The sequence below is a fragment of the Apodemus sylvaticus genome, chromosome 7 (assembly GCF_947179515.1).
Source record: "Apodemus sylvaticus chromosome 7, mApoSyl1.1, whole genome shotgun sequence".
In the NCBI taxonomy this organism is placed as follows: domain Eukaryota; kingdom Metazoa; phylum Chordata; class Mammalia; order Rodentia; family Muridae; genus Apodemus; species Apodemus sylvaticus.
In genome coordinates this window covers 17,885,586-17,913,412 of record NC_067478.1, presented here as the reverse complement: position 1 = coordinate 17,913,412, position 27,827 = coordinate 17,885,586, and the positions used below count along the sequence as shown (strand labels likewise).

General features: G+C 45.4%; 1 protein-coding gene across 1 annotated transcript in view; it reads right to left on the bottom strand.

The window, feature by feature from the left end:
• Positions 1–27,827, bottom strand: part of Col6a6 (collagen type VI alpha 6 chain) — a 135,993-nt gene that overhangs the window by 41,556 nt on the left and 66,610 nt on the right. The window contains exons 15-25 of the mRNA XM_052187444.1: positions 27,461–27,532; positions 27,338–27,364; positions 24,851–24,895; positions 24,706–24,759; positions 23,514–23,576; positions 18,901–18,966; positions 17,269–17,322; positions 10,051–10,086; positions 9,224–9,286; positions 7,415–7,477; positions 3,026–3,088 (exon numbers count right to left, since the gene is read on the bottom strand). Coding sequence (XP_052043404.1) covers positions 3,026–3,088; positions 7,415–7,477; positions 9,224–9,286; positions 10,051–10,086; positions 17,269–17,322; positions 18,901–18,966; positions 23,514–23,576; positions 24,706–24,759; positions 24,851–24,895; positions 27,338–27,364; positions 27,461–27,532 — 606 coding nt within the window. The remainder of the gene's footprint in view (positions 1–3,025; positions 3,089–7,414; positions 7,478–9,223; positions 9,287–10,050; positions 10,087–17,268; positions 17,323–18,900; positions 18,967–23,513; positions 23,577–24,705; positions 24,760–24,850; positions 24,896–27,337; positions 27,365–27,460; positions 27,533–27,827) is intronic.

Here is a 27,827-nt window from a genome sequence, read left to right as displayed (position 1 = left end):
CTGGTACTCTATTTTTTTTAATTAGACTGGTTCTCTGGGCTTTGAGGAAGAAGATCATAGACACAGCACTGTTCATCTTGCGCCTTATCAAGGGTAGACTAAACAACGTGGCTTTGCTTCCATGGCCTGCCCCTGACCACCTTGTTGATGTCGTATTGGCAAAGCTTGCTCACTGTTAAGTTGGTGGTTAGCTCACTTAGAAGAACAGAAAGATCACACTCAGTGAGTGTGAGAACTGTGAATATGGATTCTGAAGTATGGGGGTGACACAGGATAGGAGGGGATGACAGAGGTCACCAACCCCAGGACTCACTGGCTCAGAGTGCTCTTAGGGGCCACATGTCTCACAAGCATCCAGGATTCGTATGAAAACCAACTCTCGGCCTCCTCTGAATGAATTTCATAGTAGACTCCAACAATATGGGCTATAAGACTTCCCAGCTGACCCAAGTTTGAGAATATCCACTTTAAGGCAGGAAAGCAGGGAAGTCGCATGGCTTGCCCAGGGTCAAATAAGTAGTCATTCAGTTACTGGTAGAGCCTGACACAGAGCCCAGGTTTGCTGAATGTAAATGTACTGGAGTGTGGGCTGGGCAGATGTTCCTCTCGGTTGATCTTGACACCAGAAAGCAACCCATCTGGGGCTTGGATGTGCACTGGGCACTTGCCATGCCCCCAGTTCTAGCGACCCTACATAAAAGTTCCTGTTGTTACTAAAGCTCCTGACGCCCATGGCTTCCCTTGACGCCCATGGCTTGCCTGCCCGTGTCTCTCTCCTGCTCTCGCTTCTCACCTAGCTCTGCACTCCATCTGTCTCTGTGCCTCTCTTTTGATCCTCTATATTTGTACCCTATAGACTACCTTCATTTCATATGCATTATGTATGCATCTATGGAAACACACCCATATCTATCCTCACACACACTTCCCTACATACAACCCTATGCACACACCTACATACTCACATACCTACACACAAACCCCTATGCACCCCTCTACCCACACACCCCTATCCACACACACCCCTACCCACACAACCCTCCATACTCCTAAACACACACCCCTATCCACACACACCCCTATCCACACACACCCCTACCCACACAACCCTCTGTACTCCTAAACACACACCCCTATTCACACACACCCCTATCCACACACACCCCTACCCACACAACCCTCCATACTCCTAAACACACACCCCTATTCACACACACCCCTATCCACACACACCCCTACCCACACAACCCTCCATACTCTTAAACACACACCCCTATTCACACACACCCCTATTCACACACACCCCTACTCACACACACCCCTACTCACACCCCCTTACATACAACCCTACAACTCCCTGTACCCCCTACACACACACACACACACACACACACACACACACACACACAACCTTCCATGGTTCCCCTTTCAAACTCACTTTCTGACCTTTCTTGCCACACCATGCGCCAGAGCCCTCCTTAAGAGTGTTTGCCCTACCTACCCTCACAAGCCAGCCAGCTGCCGTCTCCAGTCCCCTCCTCCCCAGGCCCTCTCTGGCACTTCTCCATCTTGAGCTTTCCTTCCCGATCTCTTCTCTAATCACAAACACGAAGCCCACCCCTTTCCACTGAAAACTCCCTCCTCCCACCAAGCTCTTCTAGACCATAGCTTGCTCTCAAGGAGAGGCTCAAAGCAGCGATGTCCTTCTCTCCTTTACGTGAGGAATCTCTTGGCTCAGTCCCTGTCTCTGCATTGACACGTGCTCAGTGTTCCTTTGCTTTCTCCTCTCCAGGGCTGCACAGTTGGGCCTAACCTTTGGAACCTGTTAGCCACCAGGTGCGGTGGTGACTCTTTCCTGCCTCCCTGCCTGGATTTTTCCATACCCCTTTCCACCTCCCTTTCTTTTCCTTCTTTCCCCATCATTGTCTTCTGTTCCCTCTCTTGCTCCTTAAGTTTCCATCCTGTTGGTTCCAGTCCCGGCTGGTCTTGGAGGCAATGAGAGCGAGCAGTTAGCCTCCTTGCTCCCAAACTCTCCGCCTTAAAAACATACAAGCAACAAGAAAACAGTCTACACTGGGCTGTCTACTTAACATCTCTCAAAAGTCTGGCTGCGTCTATACAATGTCTTCAAAACAATCAGTGCTGTACCAGTGACAGAAGATTCAGCCACACAGACTACATTGATCTTTACATAACTGGCGGTCAGATAATCTTTCACGCAAATAGTAATTCTTCAAATGACTCCTCCTAGGATGCTCTAAGCCTCAATGCCCTCCTTCCTGGCCATTGCTAACTTCAGCTGCAACCCCCTCCCCTCCCCCACCATTTTCACTCTGCTTCTTCAAAGTCTTTATGTCCTAAAGGCCCCTTCAAGCCTGTATCTTCTTTGATGTCTCTTTTTCCAATGCAGAAATATTCCTAATGGTGCTTTATTTAAACCTCAATTTTAGCCTCTTTTTCCCTGTCTCTCTTATGCCGTAGATCAGAGTCTTCAGGATATTCTATATTTTTTTAGGCTTGATTTCATGCCCTGGGTATCATTGCTACTAAAATTGCATTTACTCATAAACACCAAAAAGCTCTTATTACAGGCCAGGCCTTGTTCTCCTGCACCTGACTTTAAAGTACAACAGAAGCCTTCGTCTTCAAAGGTCTTTAGCAAAGGTTCACATGAGAAGGAATGAGCTAAAGATATTGGGAGGGAGGAATGATGCCAAGAGGGTGTAGGGGGGGAAATCCTTGCCAAAGCAGCCTTCCTGCCCTGAGATCCCTCAGTTGGATGGGGTGTAGCCCCTCGTGCGACTATGCAGAGCTGGAGTCCCTGACCTCATTTCAGTCCACACCCAGGTCCTTAGAGAGTGCTGGCTCTCCAAGAATCCAGCCAGTGCTTACAGGCAACAAGATGTGTTTTCCTCTGTGTTGAAAGGGCTCTGGCTGATCCAGCCAGCCACAGTTCTCTCGGGTAGCACAGACTTTAATGTTTTTTTTTAGGGGGGGGGGGGCTGTAATACAGAGTGTGACCTACTTTTTTTCCTTGGCTTCCCAAATGGCCTTGGTCCCCAGCTCGTCCTCCGGGTCCCGGGGGCCCCTGGAATGAAACAAGAATGGCAGATAGAGCAAGAGGAGGCGCATCTCTTCCCCAACGCATTTGTGTGTCTTCTATGGAAAATGAAGTACAGATGGCGGAAGAGTTAAGGGCTAAGCTCATCCTACTCTGGGGAAGAAAGTAGTAGCTGTCAAATAGAGACTGGTAAATAAAAGAAAATAAAGTAACGCTGGCCAGATGTGGCCTACATGATAACGCTTCTTTGTGAGTCTCTGTGTCCAAATGAGCCCAGGTTCCCACTGTTCAGCTCAGGGGACAGAGGTTACTGAAGTGACTGCCATTTAAAGCGAGCTTCCCAAAGGACGTTGGCCTTCAAAGAATGCTTTCTTCCAGCACCGAGAACTGTTTATCTTCATTTGCAAAGTGTGGAATATACCTTAGGAAGCTCACAGAATTTCATTAAAACCAACTAGCACTGTAACAAAGTGTGTCTGGGGAGCACAGGCTAAAGAGTCTGAAGTTATTTTCAGAAACTGCTAGAAAATAGAACTGTCATCTTTGTGTCCTAGGACAGGGCCCACTGCTAGAGAACTCTTGCTGTAAATGCTTGTCAAAAGGGACGAGTGCATAGATCATCCAACCCACCTCGCGTGGGATGGGGAGACGGAACAACTAAACCGTGGGCTGCAAGCTGCTATGCTAAGCCTGGCAGAGCTCGCCTCTAGACATGAGCCACATCCAGGCCACAGGACCCCTCCGTCTGAGCCCAGGAGGTGGCTCAGTGGGGTAGTGTGCCTGCCACCAAGCGTGAGGAGCCAAGTTCAATGTCTGGAATTTCTGTGGTAGAGGAGGAGAACCAGTTCTTCTGACTGGCTCTCCGACTCTAACACGTGGGCTGTGCTGCGTACACATGTGTACTCGCACAGTAATAAAAACATATAAAACATGCTGTTTGGGAGTTCCCAGGGACTAAACCACCAACCAAAGAGAACACATGGAGGGACCCATGGCTCCAGCTGCACATGTAGCAGAGGATGGCCTTGTTGGACATCAAAGGGAAGAGAGGCCCTTGGTCCTAAGAAGGCTCCATGCCAGGGGAATGCCAGGTCAGGGAATGGGTAGGACGGTGAGCAGGGGGAGGGGGATGGGATAGGGTGTTTTTGGAGGGGAAACCAGGAAAGGGGATAACATTTGAAATGTAAATAAATAAAATATCTAATAAAAAATGGGAAAGATGCTGTTTGGTTAGGCAGTGTAGATACAGTATTATAGTAATAAAAATAATTATACACCCCTTACTGTGCCCATAATAGTCCCACACACTTACACCTATCAAACCATTTAATTTTTGCAACATCAGAGGAGGTAGTTGCTATTACTGTTCTTTTGCTGAAGATGTGTCCATTGTCAAGTCAATTGTCCAAGGTACCAAAGATAAGATGTAAAGCTGTAAGCCTGGAATAAGACCCTGGTAGGCTGGCTCAATTCTGTGTCTATGGCTACTTTGCCTCCGTCTACAAAGACACAGAAATCCTATGCTGTTCTCTACATTGGTGTGAAATGATTCTAGCACCTCCTCCCATGACTCTCCTCCCCCTTCAATCCCCACTCTTGTCAACATTTTTAAAAACAAGTTTCAAGCAACCCTTGGATTCCTAACGCTTCTACTCCCGACTTCTTTCTTTTCCGTTAATTAATTTATTCACCTCACATCTCAATATCAGCTCTCTTCCCCTCCCAATGCCCTCTCACACAGATCCTCCCCCCATTCCTTCTCCCCTTCTCCTGAGAATGGGGAGACCCTCGTCATCATCCCCACCCTACATCTTTTTAAAAATTAGTATTTATTTGCATATTTTGTCCTTTGACAATTTCGCACACGTGTATAATGCATTCCAGTTACTCTCATCCCCCTCCCTCGTTTCTCCCTCCCACCTCTCAAGTCCTCCTCCCTACAGGTCCCTTTCCCTCATTCCCCTCTTGTCTCAGGACCTGCTGAGTTTGACCAGGGCCACTGAAGTGACTGTGAATGTGAGGCTGTCCTGAAGATTCCAGTAGAGTCTTGGGGTTCACCCTACTTCTACCTCCTGAGTGCTGGTTCTGGAGAGAAGCACCCCAATGCTTGGCTAATTCTTGATGGTGCGTGGGCTACCAGTGTTATTCAGCTAATAACATACATTTTCAAAGAACAAGTACAGCTCCTAGTATAATTAGTATTTTGGACCTAGTTTCCCATTATGTTTCTTTGCATTTGGACATTTTTAGAGGTGGTCTTAAGGGCAACAAAAAAATGGGACAAAAAAAGAGACATCATTCCTTTCAAAAATGTCTTTCTGGGCATAGCACATCAGCTTGTAATTTTTTTTTGTAATCATAACCACATATGGCTGGATTCATTTATGCAGAACACCGAGTACTGTGTAAGTTAATAAGCCTCTGGTATGCCATCAATACAAATCACATCCCCTTCCAAGACATAAGTCCCAAGGAGAGCTTTCAAGTCTGCAGTAAGAAAACACATCGCTCTGCCGGAAGGTTCCTCCTGTGCCATAAACAATCAGAGACCTATGGCGATGGGTCTGTGGAGTCAAGAGAGAGCAGCACTCGCCTGTGTGTCTGACTGTGCTTGTCTCTTTGGATTTCCTTCAGAAACAGCAGTCTAGAGGTCCCATTCCTTATGCCCCAGACACGGAAAATTCTGCTTGTCTTTGAAACTCCATTTTAACAGCTGACAAGAAGGGTATTTCATGAAAAGCAAGCAGAGAAAGAAAAGCAGGGTTTTCAGCCAGAAAAATGGAAGTGCTGGTAGAGAGGTGTGGTGCCTCTGACCAGCTGGCAATGCCAAGGGCTAGATGATTTATGACTGGGCCACTTCTTGCCAAAGCAAGATTAAAGGAACCCATGGATGAAGGTGCCCCTGGGGCACATGGAAGAATTAACTCCAGTAACAACCCTTGGATACCACTTTGGACCCCAGACCTTTGGATTTCAACTCATTTACATACCCACATCAATATTTGATGCCAACAGATGAGATATAGCCTGATATATGTTTTCCTTTGTACTTAATGTGTTTTTTTAAATAAAAATCTCCATTTGTGGTGCCCACAAGCTTCTAATTATTCAAAGATGTGAATGCAGATGTGTTTTTTTTTTAAATCATTGGTTTAGTTCGGCTATGAAATTATGAAGTTTTCATGCATTTGGAAAGAGCACTTTCATCAAGACCAGGAACAAACATTGTCAGGAGCAGATATTAATGTACTTTAAAACAGTTTGTCATGCCTTACAAGTTTATGCAAATAGCCTCTTAAATATTCTCATGATGAGCGCAACCACTTAAACATTGGGCCTCTGCCCGGGTTTAGCTAATTCATGTAAAGTAATGCATCCTGCTTGGTACTGCTATTAGTTGAGGGTGAAAGTCCCAACTGGGTCTCATTCATTCATTTACTGCTTGATTCATTACATAAAGAATTGAGCTCTGTTATGCCAGGGACTGTAAATACAGCATAAGTAAGACACTAACGCGGATGGAGCTTGCAAAAAAAAAGAGCCCTACAGATACATATATACTATGCTAGCTATAGACAGGGAGCAGATCACATAGCGCTTTGCCACTCAATGTGTGGTCCAGATCTGCAGCATCAGTGCTAAAAGGGGACTGATTGGACATGCAGCGTCCCAAGCCTCAACCTGGACCCACCAGATCAGGGCCTTGAATCCTAACACTCTTAGCACATTCTGAATAAGGAGAAGTGTAGACACTGGCCATTCCAAAACCTGGTGTTATCTAGGAAGGATTTAGGATTATCAATACCACAGCTTCATTTGCAGAGGTTCAAAAAGTTTTGAGGACAGTTCCAGGTGGCAAAATGTTTTAGTCTCCCCAGAAAACTTAAAAAAAAAAAGAGGGGTTTGACTAAAATATGAGAGGGTTTTAGATACCCTGAAGTTGGAGCTACAAGAGGTTATGAACTTGACTCCTCTGGAAGAATTAGCAAGCACTCTTAGCTGCGAACTCTCTGCTCCCCCAGGAGGTAGGATAGGCAACTCCAAGTGACTTGTTGTGTGGGGAATACTGTATCCACATAGAACCCAAAAAGAATCGTTAACCTTGGCTGAGAAGCTGAGGTCAAGGAGGTCTAGAGAGGATCTTCTGGCTCTACTACAGTCTATATGATGCAGAGGGAGGGGTGGGGGAGGGTAGGACCAGGATACAAGCAGCTGCTGCTTCTCACACTCAAGTCAAACTTAATACACTTGGCCTGCAGGCGATCTGTAGTTCACCTTCAGGGAAGAAACCACTAAAGCATCCTCCTTCAAGCCAAGGTCAAGGTCGGATGCAGTTGCTTTCTCCTTACGTACCTGGGGACCCTTCATTCCCAGGCCTCCTTTTTCTCCTTTCTCACCGACCTCTCCTCTTGGACCCTAAATGAGTAGATTCAAAGCGTTAGTTCCCCCTTCAGTGAGAACCCTTGAATGTTAAACTTTTCTACTAAACAAGTCAAATGCTAAGCCAAGGTAACTTAGAAACTAGACAGAGTCAGATACACTGTAGCTACTATGAGGGTCTCTGAGCTCCTCCTGATCAGTCTGAAACTGAGATGGATTAGCTTATCTAGCCAAAGGAGCTAGGACCTGGAGGAAACACCCTAAAGCTGAGATATGTTCAATATTACCAATTGTCCTCAGCCTCTTTTTACTCTGAAGCCATATGACTTTCATGTGGAAAAAAATGCTTCCCTTAATAATATAAATCTAAAACCAGAACATTTAAATCCACTTTATATTCAATAACCACAACAAAGATGGGTCATAAAGAAGACACATCACATAGCTAGATGAAATTTAGATAGTTCTAGTTCTGGAATATTCTATTGCCCGTGTGCTATGGCTTCCACAGGATGCAACGAAACTTCATGCGCTGTATTTGGTGTTTTGCTTCATTTTAAATTGGGCTGTAAATAAGAAGGTCTATAAACTGAAAGAACAAATGCTGGATGTGACTCTCGTAGCATGAAATAAAGGCAGTCAATTTACTGAGATGCTTCTCGACGATTCTAAGGCAAATATTTCTCACTTTAAAGTAAGAAAATTGAGCCTTCCGCAGCTGGCACAAAATGACAAATAAAAGCCATCAAGCTGGAGAGAGAGCTGGCTGAAGGAAGGACTGCTCACCACGCTGGAATCTTGGCAGCAAGACGCACAAAGCGTCTCTTCTGAGGTTTTGATGTATTTTGCCCAACCTGCATACGCAAACTGCCGATATATAAAGCCTTTATTTTTAAGTACTTGCTTTAAAACTTTGAAAAATAGAACCAACAACTGTCTTGCCTAAGCCAAACAGTACACCTGTTTTTCATATATTCAAAGTTAACTTTAGAGAGGAAAAAAAAATACTGTTTTCATGGTCTGGTTTCTAATCAACCCCTGCCCCTCAGTCCCCACCCCTACCTCTCCCTCTCTTCCTCCCCCATTCCTTTCCTTCCATGCTGGAGGCTTAACCCAGAGCTTGCACATGCTAAACATTCTACCACCGAGCTACATTCTAGCCCTCCTGCTTCCTTCCCTCTCTGCATGCTCCCTCCCTGTCTCGCTGTTGATTTAAGCTTTACCCCCTCCGGCACATTGTCTCCTCCCTTCCCCATGACCAGTGCCAAGCGCCAACTGTGGCTTGCTCCTTGTAAAGGAAAAAGTGCCGGAGGCAGGTCCCCAGAGAAGCGAGCTAGAAAGGACAGGCAGGGTGCCACGCTATAGATCACCCATGAAGGCTCCAGCTGCACTTAGAACAAATCTTTCCTTGAGTTGAGCCAATGTTTCAACACCATGGGCAGTCCTGGGATAGAACACTGAGCCATTACCGTGTTAAATGGACCACAATCCCCCATAATCGAGGCTCCACATTTTCCTTGGCTCAAGATCTCTGGGATTATCCTAAGGATCCTGAACTCAGCACATGGGGCTGGCTGCCCAACATGTTCCTCTCTTTCTACTTCTTAACAAGGACAGAACTCTAAGAGACCAAGTTCTGTATAAGTCAGGACTCAATGTTGCTTGCTTGCTTTATTAACCTGAACAATTTCCAAGCAGGGCACAAGAAGGGTTCTGTCCAGGATATAGATTACCCAGCCCCCGGCAGACTCTTATGCATATCCATATGTTCTCTGTAGATACCTGTGGGCCCTTAAGTCCAAGCGAACCTTCGAGTCCATCTGGGCCTGGGACACCTGGATTTCCCTGTGATGAGAAAGAACCAACCTATTAATCTATTAGCCCTGTCTCTTCACGTGTAAGATTATAAACGTTTTTCCAGTGGCAATGAAAGGAAGGTCTTCATAAAAAAACTAAAGATTTCTTTCATCTTTAACATGGTAGAGTTTCACTATGGTCTGACCATGTGGCTGAGAATGAGTTTAGCGCCAACCCTCGCTGTGCTTTTAACCTGAGCATGTGTGCTCTGAGAAATTCTAAACCATGGCAGCTCTTTCTTAAAGACTGTGCATTCATGAGGCACAGTGTAGGATGTTATCACTGGTGTGTGCAAATAGGATACTACACAGCTCTCTGTTTCAGTTTCCCAAGGATCCAGACTCTCCAGTTTGTGCTAAACTTTCATTGTATTCTTTGGATTTACATGAGATTTTCACACAAATTGTCAGAGAGGCTAACAGAACACAAATCCCAGAAAGGTTACTTAGACTTTATATTTGAAAGCCAAACAAAATAAAAATTAGCCATTGGACTAAATGGTGTCTTTGATCATTTTTATGTTTAAACATTTTTTAATTTCTTTGAAAAATTTTTAATAAAGTGACCCAATTTTCATTCTATTTTGAATTCTTAAAACTGTAGTCAATGTTTTTCTAACAATTTATTCTACAACCAACGTCCTCAAAAAACAAAAGGTTAAGATAGATGGGAAGAGATACTACTGTCTTTATTCTAAATGACTGAAATGAGTAATTTATTATTTGAAGTTAAGAAAAAAAATAATCACTGACCTGTGGGCCTGTGAGTCCTCTTCGGCCATGAACTACCTACAACAAAAGGGAGAAAAACATATGTTCTTAGTTTAGAAAAGATGGTGTGTGTGTGTGTGTGTGTGTGTGTGTGTGTGTGTGTGTGTGTGTGATTTAAATTGGTAACAGATATCTCAAGGCACTGACATAAATAACCCCCACACTGTGCTTACCACATCCAATTACTCAGCGAATTGTGAGAACAGGCTGGTGCCAATTCTGAATTCCTGAATAGGGCAACAGGTAATTGAACTCATAGACAACCTGAAGCCAGTGATACACAGAGAACAGGTTGGAGCCAGCCACCCACCTCCACCAAACTCAGGTAGAGCTAGCTGTTCCTCAGCTGCAACACTGACTGGTCTGAACTCTTCTTATTTTGCCCCCCAAGTACTACAAAGTCAGTTAGGAATCAGGGATGGGCCAGCCAAGGGGCAAGATGCCAGAGGAAAAACTGAGGATCAACTCCAGGAACTTCATAATGAATCCTCTAAGCTCAGAAGTTAAAGAGCCAAACTAGTTTGACTTTTAAAGCCAAGCAATGTGATTAGCTGTCAGAGACCAGTCATCTTAAGTATTCCAAAATAATTGATTCATTGTATCAATAAAATACCCAATCCAAATAACATTACTAAAGAGAAATGGGAGATTTTCATTCCACACGGGGTTAGGGTTTAAGGCACCTTCCTAATAAGTAGTCTGTAGTTCAGATGATCACGGACTTATCCTATCTGACTTGTTCACATAGTAAAGTCAGAACAAAACTCACATCCAGGGCTCACAAAATCCAACAGCCACAAGACAATATTGTCTTGCTGCAAACTCATGAAAAATGTTTGGACAGGCCAGTATTGCTAAGAGTATTTCAAAATATGTTGTCATCTAAGAAGGAAAGGTGTGTGCGTGGGGAAACGTCTCATTTCTTTCAAACAAAAATAAGTCATCTCCAAGGCCCAAATTCTGTCAGAGAAGAAAAGGAAGACATTTTCAAAGGGCTGGAAAAATGACTCAGAGTTCACGAGCATCACTGTTCTAGCAGAGGACCCTAGGTTCGGTTCCCAGCCCCCACATCAGGCTGGTCACAGCTGCCTACAACTCCAGTTCTAGGGGTCAAACATCCTTTTCTGGCATTGATGGGCATCTGCATACATGTGGTATGCATATGTTCATTCACACTCACACATACGCATGCAATTTTTATAAGTTTAATAAGAGTCTGTTCCTTTTTGCACAAAAAATTGTTACCATTCAAGACAATCAATTGCCATTCAGAAAAACATCCACCAGTATATCATTTCATTCAGAAAACCATGTGCTATACTTTAAAGGTTAATAGATGGGACCCACCCCCTCCCAGCACACACACACACACACACACACACACACACACACACACACACACACACCTGAGTCTTTGACCTCAGGAAATCCACACTCTTCAAGTACCGGGGGAGGAGGGACAAATAACTACAAGCATTTACAAGGCAGAACACAGCACATGCTCAAGGATAGGAAGACAGTTTCAAAGACAGAGATGACATCCAGTTGGTCAGATGTGAAATCTTCCCAGAGGAAGAGATTTGGAGATTGGTTTCAGGGATACGCACAAGTCTTTCCATCAGGGACCCAGCCTGGGTAATGAAGTAAAGGCAGGAAAGCAGGAGGCATGGTAGACACTGGTAACAGGGATAAGAGACGAGAAGGGAGCTGTGGGATCACTAGGCTGACAGACTTGTCCTACACTCAGCCCCTGGGGTCTGTAGTGCAGTTAATGCACATGGTTGGACCAGGTTTTTGGTGAATACAATTGGTTGGAGGAGAGGAGAGAAGAATGTTATATTCTAGCAAAACAAAAAATTCACCAGTAGGTGTTACGGGCTGCAGAGCAGAGCTTCACATGAAGAATGTTTCTCTCCAGACAGTGTTTGAAACATTGACATTTGCTCCTGTTTGTTTTTTATATGTACTTGTGTATGTGGATGCATATATGTGTGTACACACAGACTCCAGAGGACACGCCTTAGGTGTCCTTTACCTTGTGTTTTGAGACAGGGTCTCTCCATTGGTCTGCAGCTCACCAGCGAGGCTGGGCTGGATAGCCGGCCCGCAAGTACCAGGCATCTGTTCGCTTGCTTTCCCAGTGCTGGGAGCAAAAGAATACAGCACCATACCCCACTATGTCCTGTGGACTCTGCTTCAGGTCTGCAGGCTTACCCACAAACGCGTTGCCTGAGCCATCTCTCCCGCTCTGCTCCCGTGTGACCTTAAGGTCTGATTTTGAAAGAGTACAGTGACATGAATCACCATGTCTCTGGTGTCCCTGCTCCGTCCAAGGCTTGGGGGATGGTGTGGTGAGCAAAAACTGACTCCTGTCCCTAGTCAAGGAGGTTTAGGCCTAATGGGAGAGACCAAACTTGACATCTAAGATTAAGTAAGAGACGGGAACGAACCCAGAAGTGGCCACCCAGCACTCGTGCTGCTATAAACTACAAAGTCATGGGAGAGAGACCTTGGCAGACATGAGGCATGGAAAGCAGACCAGGAATTAGGGCATGCGATTTTGCAGCTTTTGTCTAACATTGTCAAGTGGTTTACATAGGAAAGACAAATCTCAGGCTATTAGAAGGGCGCACTCAAAGGCTGACTGGGGTATGGTCATACACCCAGAGATCCTGACTCCTCTTTAAAGTAAACGTGAGTGGACACATCAAGGAAGGAAAGTACCCTCAGGGGATCCGAGGGGAAAAAAGGATGTAAGACAGTTACCAATTCCACAGTTCCCACAGCCTGGCTTTCTGGGTACTTGTGAGAACCCTGTTTTCTGGGTATATATGACTAATTTGGGGCAAAAGTCACCAGCAAGGAGGCAGGGTATTAACAGCAGAAACTCCATAAATCCTGAGTCTTACTGGCAGGTTCATGCTCAACACTGCTGCCGGAGGATGAATGGATCATAAAAACAATCTGGGTCAAACTGGAATGAAAGCCTGCTTTCGGTTGAGGCTACAGTTGCTTCTCATTACACCTGGCAGAGGATCTGGTTCAGAGTGCGCCATCTCTTCCCATTTCCCGCCAATGCCCCGGGGTTCTACTTTCTGTCTGCTTCTCCTGCCCTTGGTCCAGGCTTAGTATCTTGGCCTCACTCTGATAATAGCTTGTTCACTGCGCAAGCCTGCCCCTCTTTCCATCAGTCACCTTCTTTAAATAGAAGAGGGGTTTACCGCCTCTTCTTCCTTTCCAGGAAGCATCTAGCAAAGTCTGGGGATGCACCCAGTGAGCTGAGGTCAGGGGAGACGTGAGTATCTTTCTGTGCACGAAGCAGCCATTCCCCACAGGCAATGCTTCAAACAAAGTGGAGAAACTTTGCTGTGGTTTGCCCCAGGGTTCTTATTTCCTGGAGAGAACTCTTGTTTGCGTTCTTAGCTCTAGGACTTAGTGAGTTGCAGGTTCATTGATGGTGTTCAGTGGTTGCCAAATGAATAGAGATCAGATCGGGTTAGCTGGAATCCATTCCCCTGCATACCATGACCAGCCCCCAACTACTGGACACTCTTTAACCATTTGTTCACTCAGAAGTGCTTTATTGCTCTAAGGATTCCCCAGTGTTCTTCCTCCAGATACTTTGTGAGTCTATAAAGTGCTGGTAATGGAACAGAGAAGGTTGGACAGGAGACAAGGACTCAGCCACCGAGCTACACCCTCAGCCCAGTGCTATAAATACTTTATAGTTTTATAAATAACATATTTTTCTTAAAGAAGGATAACTTCTTGCAATTATTAAAATAAATCATTACTTAATATTTGAATGCAGATCAAGCAAAACTCTAAAATTATCCCAAATCCTCCATAAAGAAATGAATATTAGCAAAGTGGGAGAGATGACTCAAGATGTTAAAAGCACTGGCTGCTCATGCAGAGGACCCAGGTTCAGTTCCCAACACCCACATGGTAGCTCACTATGATCCATAGATACAGGGAAACCAACCCTTCTTCTCACCTCTGAGGACACCAGGCGTAGGTGCACATACTTACAAACATACAAAAAGACAAAACACTTAAAAATTTAAAATCTAGAAAAAAGTAGTAGTCATTAGCTTTCAATAGTCACGATTCCTGCACTCATGGGATTTTTCTGTTAGCATTCTACACAATGGCACTTTTATTTGAAATGGGGTGGGGGAGGAATTTCAGTGTTGGACTGGAGAGTTGGGTCAGTACTTGTTGCTCTTCCACAGGACCCAGGTTCAGTTCCCAGCACCCATGTGGAAGCTCACAACCATGTGTACCTCTAGTTCTAGGGGATCCAATGCCCTCTGCTGACATCCATGGGCACTGCATGAAAGGGTGCACAGACATACAAAATACTCATATACATAGCAAAACAATAAAATCTTGTATGCAAGTATGTAAAATGTAAGTATGACATTTAGCTTCCCTTGAATAGAAAAGTAAAAATAAGGAGCCGGGAGCCCAGGGGCACCATTTCTGCCACCCTGCCAATCTCACTTCCTTTTGTCTTCCTGTGCGTCTCAAGGTCTACCAGTTGGCACCTTTGTCCTGTCAATTCTTGAAGCTTTTACTCAGAGCAAAAATGTGGCCTTCAGTTCTTTCAGACTTGAACGGTTTGCCAGAGTTTTTCTTTCCTCCCAGCAACTCTTCTTCTAATGGGGAAGGGGCGGGAGCGGGGTTAATTTGCCATTTGGACATGATTATCCCCAGTCTCTATTGTGGTTTGATTAGTTAATTGTCTGATTCATTGGCAACAAAGATTGGCCATCTTTGGAAGGGATCCTGTAGATTGGAAACTCCTGGGGAGGTATAGTGGGACGTGGAGACCCTGTCTAAAACGCCTTGGGGTCCAGAGAAGTCTTGTATCTTCCTCCAACTTTTGTCATTTAGGAGATTCTTGGGACTCACATAAAGTCCTCCAGGTCCCAGCATGTCTGTCATGCTGTAGTCTTCACTGACTCTCTGTCCCCTCACTGTTTACAGTCTCCCTGGCTTTGTTTTCTGGTCACCAGTGATCCAAACAAACCACAATTCAGTGTCTCTCCATCCCTTATTGCCTCCTCTGCTCACTGGGATGTGTGGGGCTATCCCCTGTTCCTCTCAGAATCGACATTTCAAATCTGCAGAGCTGGGTTTGCCAGTTCTTTCTGGATGGTGAAGTGACTGAGAGAAATCTGACCCTGGCTTCAGAGCTAAGTCACATGGGAACTTCCTCTCTGTAGTCCACATGCAAAGCTAGCTGTCCAGGGTCAGTCCTTGTCTGCGGCTGGACAGTGGGGGTCCTCAAGACTTTTTACTTTATTTTGCTGGGTTGCAGAATTACCTGAGGTTGTACCTCTGAGTTGTCACTTGTCACTAGTTCTGCTTTGACACCTGCATGACACAGAGGCACCTATCGCCAATGTGGGGACCTCCTCCTTGAAAGCTGTGCAGTTTGATTTGACCTGGGGTGGGGGGCACAAAACAATAAATACACATCCCTTTACACCAGGATTTTCCGGGAGATATTCTAAACACTGAAAATGTTTTACAGGGGAATGTAAGCCTGCAAGGACGCCCTTGCAGAAAGCTAAGAGCTGAGGATAAATACTCCCTCATCTGCATATGCATTCAAGCAACATTAGCAAAGCCAGGCTAACAATCACACTCTGCAAAGTTTGAATGTAATCTCTGTTCCTAGTTCCATTTTCTAGGTGCGTGAAGAACTCGGGTGTGCTTCCAGATGCAAAAGCACTTTCCTGGCAGAGCCTAATAGCTAGTTTCATAGACTTCTTCTGCCCAGAAAACACAATGCCTCCTGAGTGCCACCTACTCAACTAGTTTTCATTTGTGCTCAATTTTAAGACATTTTGCATTTTGAGGGGCAGGGTGAGCAGGCTGGATAGCTAAACAAAGAGTGGAAAAGAAAAATGCTGTGAAATGAGACAAAATTGCTATAATTTAGACTCTAACGCAGGTGTGGAAGTGAATTCTTTTAAATAATCTTATTGGATAAAGGCTTTCTATTTGGAATCTCTGCGTGCTTTCCTAAGCAGTCACACATGGAATGCTTTAAAGCATGTATTTAAACAAAGCCAATAAAAATAAACCAAAAACAAAACAAAAACTCCCCCCAGTGGGGTCCACAATGTGCTGGCTAGCTTTTGTCAACTTGACACAAATCTGGGAAGAAGATATTTTAGTGAGAAAATGCCTCCGTACAATTGGCCTATAGGCAAGTCTGTGGGGAAGTGTCTTGATTCAGGATTGATGTGGGAAGGCCCAGCTCTGGTGGCACCACTGCTGGACAGGGGATGCTAGGCTGTGTAAGCAAGCAGGCCGATCAAGCGAAGAGGAACAGTTCAGTAAGCAGCATGCCTCTGTGGACTTGGCTTCAGCTCAGCCTCTGCCTTGAGTTCCTGCCCTGACTCATCTCAGTCATGCTGTGTGAGTTGTAAGTGAAAATAAACACTGTCTTCCCCAATTTGCCTTCAGTCATAGTGTTGTATTCTATCACACTACCAGAATCTCAAAGGTATTCAACAACCTGGTCTAACTCTTGATTACATGCCTATAATAGACCTTCTATTTCTCTTTTAACTTCTTTTATTTCCAATTTTTAATTTTTGAGAATTTCAGATATGAGTTCACTGTATTTAACATTATTTTTAACACCCCCCCATCTCCCCCTACCCTAAGACATGACAGGGATGCTCTACCCTTTAAAATCTCAACACCATGGTTGCCTAAATAAGACCGGCATGTTAGCATTAGTGATAGACCTGCCGATGTGGATGAAGAGCTTTAGGCTGCCAATCAATGGCTGCTGAGGGAGGGAAAATCTGTTTTCTTCCCAACTTTCTCAATAGTCATAAAATTCAGTGGACAATAAAGCTTGGTCACTGAGTGACATCACTGGCAACTTCAGTTAAGTCAGCAAGTAGGCCAAACATTGACCACTTTTTCCCTCACTGACAAACACTCTGTGTTCCCTGCATGGTGGGCTTTCCTCATGGGTAATGCCCCATGCAGCCAGCACTTTCTTCCTTCAACTTCAAGGGCTTTACCAGGCCAGCCCCACCTCAGACAGATCAGTGTCTCCAGAAGCATCTCTAACCATCGACGATGCCGCCAGCTCCCCACAATCAGTGACTTGCATCCCAGCTATGAGATCCATGACTTTAGAAGCTCCTTGCCTCGAAGGGCTCTTACCATCTTTCTTCTCGAGCCTGGTGTTCCAGGAGAGCCTGGCCCGCCTCTTCTGCCCTGCCAGAGGAACAAAAGAATGTGTAACAGCAACCTTCCATCACTGACAGGTTCCCTTTTAACGTCTGCCCACAAGGTTTCAGGCTTCAACTGCTCGAGCCAGAATACTCAAGCTATCCCTATCCTGTCACCCGGCATAGCTTGAATGTGGCTAGCAGGCCGTCACTGCTTGGGGCTTTTGTGCACGTTGGGTTGTGTATGTGTGTATTTGTGTGTGGGGCTGTTCACGTATTCAGGTGCATATGGAGGCTGAGAGGTTGACAAGATGGTCTTTCTCAACTGCTCTCCACCTTATTGTTTTGTTTTGTTTTTTCAAGACAGGGTGTCTCTGTGTAGCCCTGGCTGTCCTGAAACTCAACTCAGTAGACCATGCTGGACTCAAACTCAGAAATCCACCTGCCTCTGCCTCCCAAGTGCTGGGATTAAAGGCGTGGCCCACCACTGCCCAGCCACCTTATTGTTTTTAGACAGGGTCTCTAACGGCAGCTGAAGTTTACGAATTCAGCAGCCGAATTCAGCAGCACTAGCCGGTCAACGAGCAGAGGACCTTCTTGCCCAGTGTGAGATTACAGGTCTAGACCACAACAGCTGCCTTCTAAAGCAGGTCCTGGGGATCTGAATGCAGGTCCTCCTGCTTTCACATGGAGAACTTTACCAAGTGAGTCATCTCCCCAGCCCCCATTGGGATTCCTGCCTTTGGATTGCTTCTTTGCCTACCCTCTGTACATTAACACCTGCCCATGAATAAAGTCTCAAGATTGCTCTGAGTGCAAAAGTATGGAATGATTGATTAGCCAAGAAAACACAATATTCTGCCTATTCACCATATTCTGCAAGTGAGACAAATGAAGGTTTACATAGAGTTGGGGACCTGGTGTCTCCCCACCCCCAACTGGTCAAGGACAAAGCCAGAGGAGGGAGGAGAATGGAAAACTCCTCCTTACTACATCCCCCCTACTCCTTCCTACCACATCAGGCATCTTCCCTACAGGGAGTTAGCAAGGGAGTTTGCTCATTAAAAGGCGCCAAGGACACACATTCTTCACATAACTTTTTAAATCCTAAGTAATCGGATCAGAGGACTAAACTGTGGTCTGTGAGATTTCAGAACAACCTCCTGAGATTTGCCTTGTGGGAGGAGCCACCCATCACCAGCGCTCACCTGTCTGTAGCAGGCTAATTAGGGCTGCATCTTCCTAGCATGTGTGGATAGCAAACAAGCATCCCTAGGTATTGCGCTGGCCAACAACTCTGGTAGCCCTCAAATAAAAAATCTATTGCATCATCTTAAGCTAGAGCTTAGAGGTTTGTAGTCATGAAGACCTTGTGGGTGTGGCTTAGTGGGCGTGGCTTAGTGTGGCCGGTTGACAACCAATGTCTCAGTTCAGAAGTTGACAATGTTTCTAACGTCTTGAGTGAAAGATTTGTTCTTTTTTGCTTCCCACAATAGTTTTTCTGTAGTAAGCATATTCTCTTTTTCCCAATTCCCCCCTCAGGTGTTTTATATTCTAATTTTAAGACTGTGAGCCTCTTAGCCACTACAGTAGCAAGTTTACTTCCAAATGCCCATATAATTACTTGTCTTCCAAGGTCTCCTTTCAAGCCCTTGGGTCCTTGTATGCTATTGTCAAGTCCAGGAGTTCCCTAAAAAGAGAGAGAGAGAGAAAAAAGGGTGAACAGGATTTTAATAGAGTGCAAATTCAATACAAACCAGGTTAAAGTGAAAGGTGACTCACAAGTATTTGATTCCCCTCCTCGGCCTGCTATTAGCAGACTCAGAGTGGATCCAATGTGAGCACATGGGGAGAAAGCAAGGGGTGTGGCCAGGGGAAGCAAGGGGGCAGAGCCTGTGTCCTACCTTGGGGCTGGAGCCTGCCCTTCTCTAGGCTTTTCCCCTTTTCCTGGAGTCTCAGGAAATTTGCTCTTGAGAACTGCTAAGATTCCTCTTTTCTTGGAGGAACACTCATGGCACGGTCATCACACCCATACACAAACTGCAACCAGTGCCTTTCACACTGCGTGAGCAGCAACAATTTCTGGGGAAGGGAGACACTGGGGCACTGCCTAGGAGTTGCCAAGGAGCTCTAGGATGTAGATTTTGCCGAGTCTCCATCCCTCCTTTCCTTGTTAGCATAGCTTTCCAATGCCCCCAAGTCACCTGTGCTCCTGTAAATAACCCGCCTCATTCATGTCCCCATAATAAATGTGAATAAACTCACAGGTTCACTAGGCTAGACTTGAATGCAATGACTTCTTTGGTCTGTCGTCTGGTGTGGGCAGTTGTTTGCTGATATTGCCCCGAGAGAAGTCACAGTACACCGGGCAACCATTTGTCCCCAAGCTCTAATCTCTTATGTTCATCCCTGGGTTTTAGAAAAACCTGACCTCTAGAGGTTCTTTTTTTCAATATTCACCCAAACATCCCAGTAGCAGCTTGCTGGAAATAGCACCATTGTGGGATATCATCCTCCGCAGGCAAAACTGTAAAGCTTCTAACTTGGGGACCACAGGCCAACTGTGCATGCATGGTGATGAGACCATCAATTGAGCCCGTCAAGCTAATCAATCGATGCTCCAATAGGCCAAGGAGGAACAGCAGTAACACAGCCCTGCAGAGTGCCAGCTGCCGGGCTGGTCTGCTGACAGCGCCCCGGATTACCTCCAATCAATCAATAAGCAATCACCAGCAGGGATGAGGCACTGTTCCAAATACTTAGTAAGCCTTTTTATTTATTTATTTATTTGTTTTTTTGTTTGTTTAAATAGTGTTGGGACTTGGACTTAAGTAGCTTATAAGATAATAGGGAAAAAGAGAGGAACCCGGACTTATCACATGATTGTTAGCACTGAAATGTGCTTAATTCTCTCTGCCAAACCAGGAGCATCTTTGACATTTGCATTTCCTCCTCAAGCTCAAGTATTCGTCTCTTAAAATCATCACCACACATGGACGGACCTAAATGGAACAGCTGGGAAGCTATCATTTTAGTGAGGAGGAGGAGAAGGAGGAGCAGGAGGAGGAGGAGCAGGAGAAGGAAGACCACCTGCAGGATTTATCTATTGGCTTATTTATGTTGAGACAGGCTCTCTTATGTAGCCTTGGCTGCTCTGGGAACTCTTTTATGTAGACCAGGATGGCCCTGAAGTCATAGAAAACTGCCTGTCTCTGCCTCCCGAAGGGCAGGAACAAATGTGTGTGCAGCCAAGCCCCCCTCACGTCTGGAACTTTATCCCACTGGACACATCCTTTGATTTGAAGAGAACATAAAAAAGAATTGCACACCAGCAACTTCAGAACAGACCCTCCTACCTCTAAGTATGAAAGTTGCTTGGCCAGTGTGAGCAGAAACTTATTTAACACAAATTTACAGCCTAACAAGGACTTCTAGTAACAATGTTACTATTATAACAATTGTCAGGTGATGACAATTGTAACAACTGTCAGGTGATGAACTTGTTAGTCTCTAAATCAGAGCAATGTTTTGCTCAGTTTTCTCTTGGTATTGTATGAAATTTTAAAAGTTACCATCAAAGCTGAGGGTTTGTGTGTATGTGTCGGAGGAAGGGGGGTAATCCTAGCACACCTGTAATCCTAGCACTCGAGAGATAGAGGCAGGAGGATTCAGAGCTCAAAGCCAGTCTTAAACAAACAAAGACAAACAAACAAATCATCTAGTTAAAATTGGAATTTCCAAAATCTTGTTTAGATATTTTCCCAGGAATTTGTGTTACTTGCATGAATTCCTGAGGAATATCTGATCCTGCGTGTGGTCTATTTATTCTGTCAATGTTGCTCTTCCCAATTTTTCCTGAAATAGCAACCCCCTAAAACCACATACACAAAGTAGAGAGCTGTTTTAAATCTGAGTTGCACTTTTCCAAGCAGGTGAGAAAGGACGGCTGAACACTGGGACCTATCTAAGGTCAGTGTGGCTGACACAGCCAGAGGCTCTGGTGGGACCAACTGTCAACCATCTTGACTTCATACACCATAGCTCTCAAAACTAAAAATCCCTTTCAGTATTCATGTTCTTTAGACAAAGATGAAAAAATTAACTCTGCATGGTACATGTGTGGAGATCCGAGGACAAGTTGGCAGAGCCTGTTCTGCCAGCACCTTCATGTGGTTCTGGGATTGAACCTGGGGCATCAAGTACCTTCACCCACTGAGCCGTGGAGCCCACCTGATTTGAAAAACACGCTATATAGTCACACTGTCCATGGAAGACAATTAAGAGAATATCTGATACAAAATATTAATGGAAATTGTGTATTGAGGCCTCAAATAAGCTTGTGGTCATCATATCACACTAAAATGTTCACCCTCTTGCTTACCCTTTTGTGAAATGACACCCTTACTGTTTCCTGAAGCTACATGACATACCTTGAAGTTATTTGAAATTATCAGATGTCGACCAGCAAACAACGTCATCTTGTTCAAGTGAGGATTCCTGTTTAAGCTTTGTACTTATTTGTGTGCGCACACGCACATACTGTGTGGGCACTTGTGTGCCATAACCCATGTAAGGGAGGAAGAGGGTAATTTGCTGGGATCCATTTTCTACACCTATCATGTGAGTCTCAGGGACTAAACTTGGGTTCTCAAGCTTGATAATGAATTCCTTTACCCATGGAGCCAGCCATCGGCCCTCTGCTCTTGAAATAAAGCTATTTGCAATGCATGCTGCACATTTACTGTGTTGATGCATACTGCACTAAGTCTCCACTCTAATCAACATAGCGTGTACCCAAGAGGGTATCAGACAAATGTCCCTTCAATGCTCAGGTCCCCACACCCTCCTTCAGCATGTTTCAAACAGTTTTCATAGACTGAAGGTGTTCTAATCAACATACAGAACACTAACCTTGCACATATGGTGGGAGAATAGCTCACTACAAGCTTTTTAATAAATGTTTGTATACTGGCTAAGCAAACCAGGGGAAGCAATCCAGAAAGCAGCACCCCTCCATGGCCTCTGCATCAGCTCCTGCCTCCAGGGTTCTGCCCAGTGTGAGTTCCTGTCCTGACTTCCTTTGGTGATGAACAGCAACATGAAAGTGTAAACTGAATAAACCCTCTCCTCCCCAACTTGCTTCTTGGTCATGGTGTTTTATTGCAGCAATAGAAACCCTGACTAAGACAGTCTGGACACTGTAAAGATTATGCTCAATATTCGCATACATGTCACCATCCAGAAATTCTGTTCCTAAGTTATATACTTGATGCGATGTATATACCAAAGGACATGCAAAAGAATATTCACAGCAGTACTATATTAGTATAAACACCACATATATCTATCAATAATAGAATGGATAAATGTATAATAAATGCAATTCTATACCATAGTGATCTCGAGTGATGTGTGTTACAGACATGAATGCATCTCCCAACCATGAAGTGGGCCAAAAGCAGCCAGAGTCAAAGAGCACATATAATATACAACGATGCTATCACATGAAGTTCAAGGGCAATTTAACAGGCTATCCCGTGCTAGCTTGGTGATGCCCTGGAGAGGGTGTGAGTCCGGCGTGTTTCATTTCTTTACCCTGGTGGTGAGCACACAGATGTCTTCCAGCCAGCAAGCCCGAACTTTTACAGCTGGGCGCTGTACTGATTTGGGTCACAACTCACCAGAAAAAGCTCAACAAACATTTTCTTTTCTTGAAAATGTCTTAGTTCACAGCTGTTCTTAGAGTCACTGACTGTGGGTGTGCTGAGGGAAAGCCCGTGGCACTGACTTCCACTGGCGTGGCGTGGTGTGCTCACACGTGGATGTGTGTTGAGCCTGCTTGACTGGATTGTAACCTTCCATGAGCAGGTACCTTCACATCCTGACAGTTGCCTGACAGAATCCTCCTCAAGTCCTTAGCTGGGGAAGATGGGGTTGCTATTCTCAACCCAACCAGAATCTTGGGAGAACAGACAAAAGGAGGTGTATTTCCCCTCTCTGTGCTCTGTATTTTGAGGTGCTCAGGAAATTAATGGAATAGAATAGAATTCCTCCTTAACTCTGAGGCACAAGAATGAACGTGAAGAGGACATACGCACAGAAACTGCATTTAATTTCTCCAGACAAGACTTCAAAGTTGTAAGCTCAGGGGTGTGCTCACAGAGCCTTAAAACATGGCGTCTCTCTGCTACGGAAGGGAGTCCTATGATCCGCAGCCCACAGGGCCCGTGTGCTTACCGGATCTCCTCGCAGTCCCTTTGCTCCACGGTCACCAGAAGCCCCTCTCCTGCCTGGGCTTCCCTAAAGTTAAACACAGACCAAAGAACAAGATGGGAGGTTTTAATAAACTTAATACGCATAAAGAAAGGGCTTAGATTCTCTCTGGTTTGAATAATTAAATATTTTTCCAGTGAGGTTGTTTTAAATCTGGAAGAAGGAACTACAAAAAAAAAAATTCTTGGCATCAAATAAGTGACCCTGTGGTGACCTCCGTTATTTACCACGCTCTGAACTCTGTCCCCGGTACATTTGTTACCTTGCTTGACTATAAGTCTTCTGAAAAGGCTTTTTTTTAAAAAATATTTTGTTTTAGTAAGGCAGTGGAAATTCAAAGTTCAAGCCATTTGCCTAAGGACATCTCACGACTAAAAAGTGGATTTCAAAATCAACTGCTCACACCACGAGGAGCAGGCAGGGGCCTGAGGGGTGAGTGGCTGGCTGCCTGTGTCCCAGCTGGAAAGGAAGGAGAGCCGTGTTCTCTCACCAGCTGCCTCACACCACAGACTCCTCTCTCTCTCTCTCTCTCTCTCTCTCTCTCTCTCTCTCTCTCTCTCTCTCTCTCTCTCTCTCTCCCTCTGTGTGTGTGTGTGTGTGTCTGTGTGTCTGTGTGTCTGTGTGTGTGTGTGTGTGTGTGTGTGTGTCTTGTTTTACACAGGGCCTCATTATGTAGCCTTGGCTGGCATGGAACTTACTCTGCAGACCAAGTTGCCCCCAGACACAGAGAGCTGCCCACTGCCACCTTTGCCTCCTGAGGAGTGTGCTAAGATCAAGGGCATATGCTGCCAGGCCTGGCCCTTCCCCTAGGCTGAGGACTCTGTGGCTTGATGAGACTCAAGAGAAAGAGGAGTGTTGTTGCAAGAGGGACAAGACCTCAAGACGCCATGAGAGGCCTTCCATTTGTCTAGTTGTCCTCCACAGAAAAGTCATGGCCGATGCGCTAAGAAACCTACGAACACCCAACAGACCCAAGTCAGGGTTAGCCACGCTCAGCCCCAAACAGCAGAATCCATCAGACTCATGAAAATGAAATTCACCGTTGTATGTGATGGCTTCCTGAATACAAGTCCCTAAGTCAGTCTGAGCAAGTCTAAGGCAGTTATTTTATTTATAAACCATGCAGGCTCATAGTTTCTGTGTCTTGAATCCCTACCTGAGATCCCTCATCACCCCTTTCTCCTCTTCTTCCAGGAACCCCACTGTCACCCTAGAAAATGGAGAAAGGAAAGCTCAGATTCTCATTTTCTCCACGAGAGCCAGCTGAGGAGGGTGTCTGTGGTGGGAGGCCAGCGTTGTACCTGTTCTCCATCTAATCCATCCAGCCCATCTTCCCCGACTTCACCCTGCAGAGACAGATGTGATTAGGACACAAAGCACATCTATCAGTGCCACCACAAATAAAACCAAAAACAGCCTCAGGGGTTATGTGCTGGGCCACAGCCTCTTTGTTAGGTGATGCCTGGGTGATGTTGAAGATTATTAGTTTCAGCAATAGAAGCTGTCATAGCAAACAAAGCCTGCCTGCAATGAGAGGCAGAGGTAAAGTGTGAATCAAGACAACTTTGAGTCCATAGTACCCCAGTCAGAATGCCAAATACCAATCAAATGATGGACAACAAACGCCAGAGGGGTGATGGGAAAAGGGAGCCTCGCCCACTGCTGCTGGGAATGCGAGCTGCTGTGCTCACTACAGAAATCCATGTGGAGAACTATCAAAAGGCTAAAAAGTAAAATCTACCATATGACCCGGCTACACTTCCTTGGGATGCCCAAAAGACGGGACAGCATACTCCACGGTTACCAGCTCAGCCTGCTCTAGTCACAACAGCTAGGAAATGGAAAGAACCTCAATGTCCTTCAGATGACAAATCGATGATAAAACTGTGGCACGGACACACTGTGGAATATTCTTCAGCTAGAAAGACATACGGCATCATGAGCTGCACAGGCGAATGACAGGACTAGAGAAGACCATAGCGAGTGAGGGAGCCCAGACCTAGAAAGGCGAACGCTGTGTGTCCGAGCTTATTGGAGGCCCTCACTCCGACTCTCCAGATGTGAGTATGTAGCCTAGAGTGACTACAGAACCCAGGACAGTAAAATGGGACGTTGCCAGGACAGGGAGGTTGGGGAGCAGGAGGGCAATAGTGGGGTCTAAGTGATCTGATTAGGGAAATGTGAAAGGGGGCTCCTTAGGGAGGGGGGAGGTAAATACAGAAGGTGGGAGGGGGCAAAGGGGAGCAGCTGGACACAAGGCATGTGATGGGAAATAGGCAAAGGGGGGGCTCTTAGGGAGGGGTAGAGAGGAAAATACAGAAAGAGGAAGGAATTGGACAAAATATGAATAGGAATGTCTGCTAAGGGTGTAAGGAATATTGTTAACTATTTATCAAAATGATCCTGTAATATATATAATTCAGTGTATAAATATAAATATATAGTTTGGGTGAACTTTTCTCATCTGTGCTGACAATCGTCTCTGAAAGATCCAAAAAAAAAAAAAAACACCTAAAAATAAACCCAATACCAGACATGAGAAGCCCCCTTTTGAATTGTTGGCCAGGAGACCCTCCAAACATACAGCCTATTGCTGTTGTTCTCGAGTGCCCCAGAGAGGCAGAAGGTAAGTCCCTATTGCTGAAGACTCCATCCATCTCAGACCCAGCGCCCAGGGACTCAGAACTGGAACTGACTCGAATACCTCCTCCCTGAGGACTAGCCTTCGTGGTTCCAGAAGGCACTGTGTAAGCTTCCAAAGAAGGGAGGCAGCCAACTGTGCTTGCCAGCTAGGATGCCCAGGAGCCACCACGACCAACATGGCACAAGAATTCTAAGGGTACAGGGATGGCATGCATACCTTGGTGGTAACTAACAACTCTCTAACTGTACTTAAGACTTGTTCAGCAAGAGTGAAAACATAGTACTTGAAACATAGCCAGCCTCTCGGTGCTGGATCTTGGTGGCGAACCCACAAGTTTACTAGCCTAGCAACTCCCAACAACAATCTAAACATTTGTCCTCATACCCCAGGTAAGTGTACTCCTCACACCTCCCACATATCAAGGAAACTTCTCTTGTGGCAACAGACAGAGGCAGCAGACTGAGGCCACTGCAGAAAGTCACAACCAATCCAAATGCAGAGTTTGGGGGCATCATCATAATGGACACATCTATAAAACATTCCGGGCACTTAAGGCCTAGGGAACATTGTGGGAGGATTGTGAGAGTCAGGAGATCAGGGAGTTTGTTGTGAGATTGTGTCTCCTAGTAACATCAGAAGCTACACTCATAAAATCTCGCCAACATGACTACGCAAACATGAGTTAAGCAGAGGTAACAGCAATAGAAATGTCAGGGTGAACGGAAAGAGCCCGCAATCCCCCACAAAGAACTATAGTCAGCTAAGAATGCAAGCAGGAGAAATAGTGTTCCCCAGGGAAGAGCACAGCATCTGGTCATCCAGCATTAAACGGTCAACTCTGAAAATATATACAAGGAACATTACACAGACTGAGCAGGCTGTATTTATATACATATACATATAGGCATGCAACAACAATTAAACAACAACAACAAAAGAGGCCATGGATTTGAAAGAGAAAAAGGAGCATTATATGAGAGGGTTTGGACAGAAGAAGGGGAAGATTGAAATACTGTAATTATAATCTCAAAAACTAAAACAAAAACAAAACAAAAACATAAAACCCTAAATGAAATAGCTGGTACAAAAGAAAAAAAAATCAAAGTTTTCTGGATAACTGAAAAAGGAGGGCCTGGAGCTGTACCTCTTCTCCACTGAGTCCTCTGGTTCCCTGAAAACAGAAAGAATGGCGATATGAGCGTGGGAAATGCAGTGGCCTGCCAGGATGACATCGCAGCGTGGCATGGGGGTCTTAGCGAGTCCTTACCTTGAGCCCTTTGGCACCAATGCATCCCTTCGTGCCTTGCTCTCCCATTGGCCCTGGGGCTCCTCTTTCTCCCTGAGGAAAAGCAGAAAGCACAGACCCAGATCAGTGTGTGCTAGTCCTATCTGGGATCTGTCCTGGATACTTGACAAGTCTTAAGAAAACATCTGTCTGCTCATGACTTACATTCTGGGACTCCAGCCTATGAAAACAGAGAATGGAAGTAAATCAGATGTACAACGATGACAACCCTTTGCTCTGGACGCCACCTGCATACTGCCTGCAGGGAGCCTCCCTCTCCTCAGGTGACCACCACATTGCTCCCTTTAAATCTCCTCACCATGTGTGTCCATTCTGCCCTAGGCTGAGA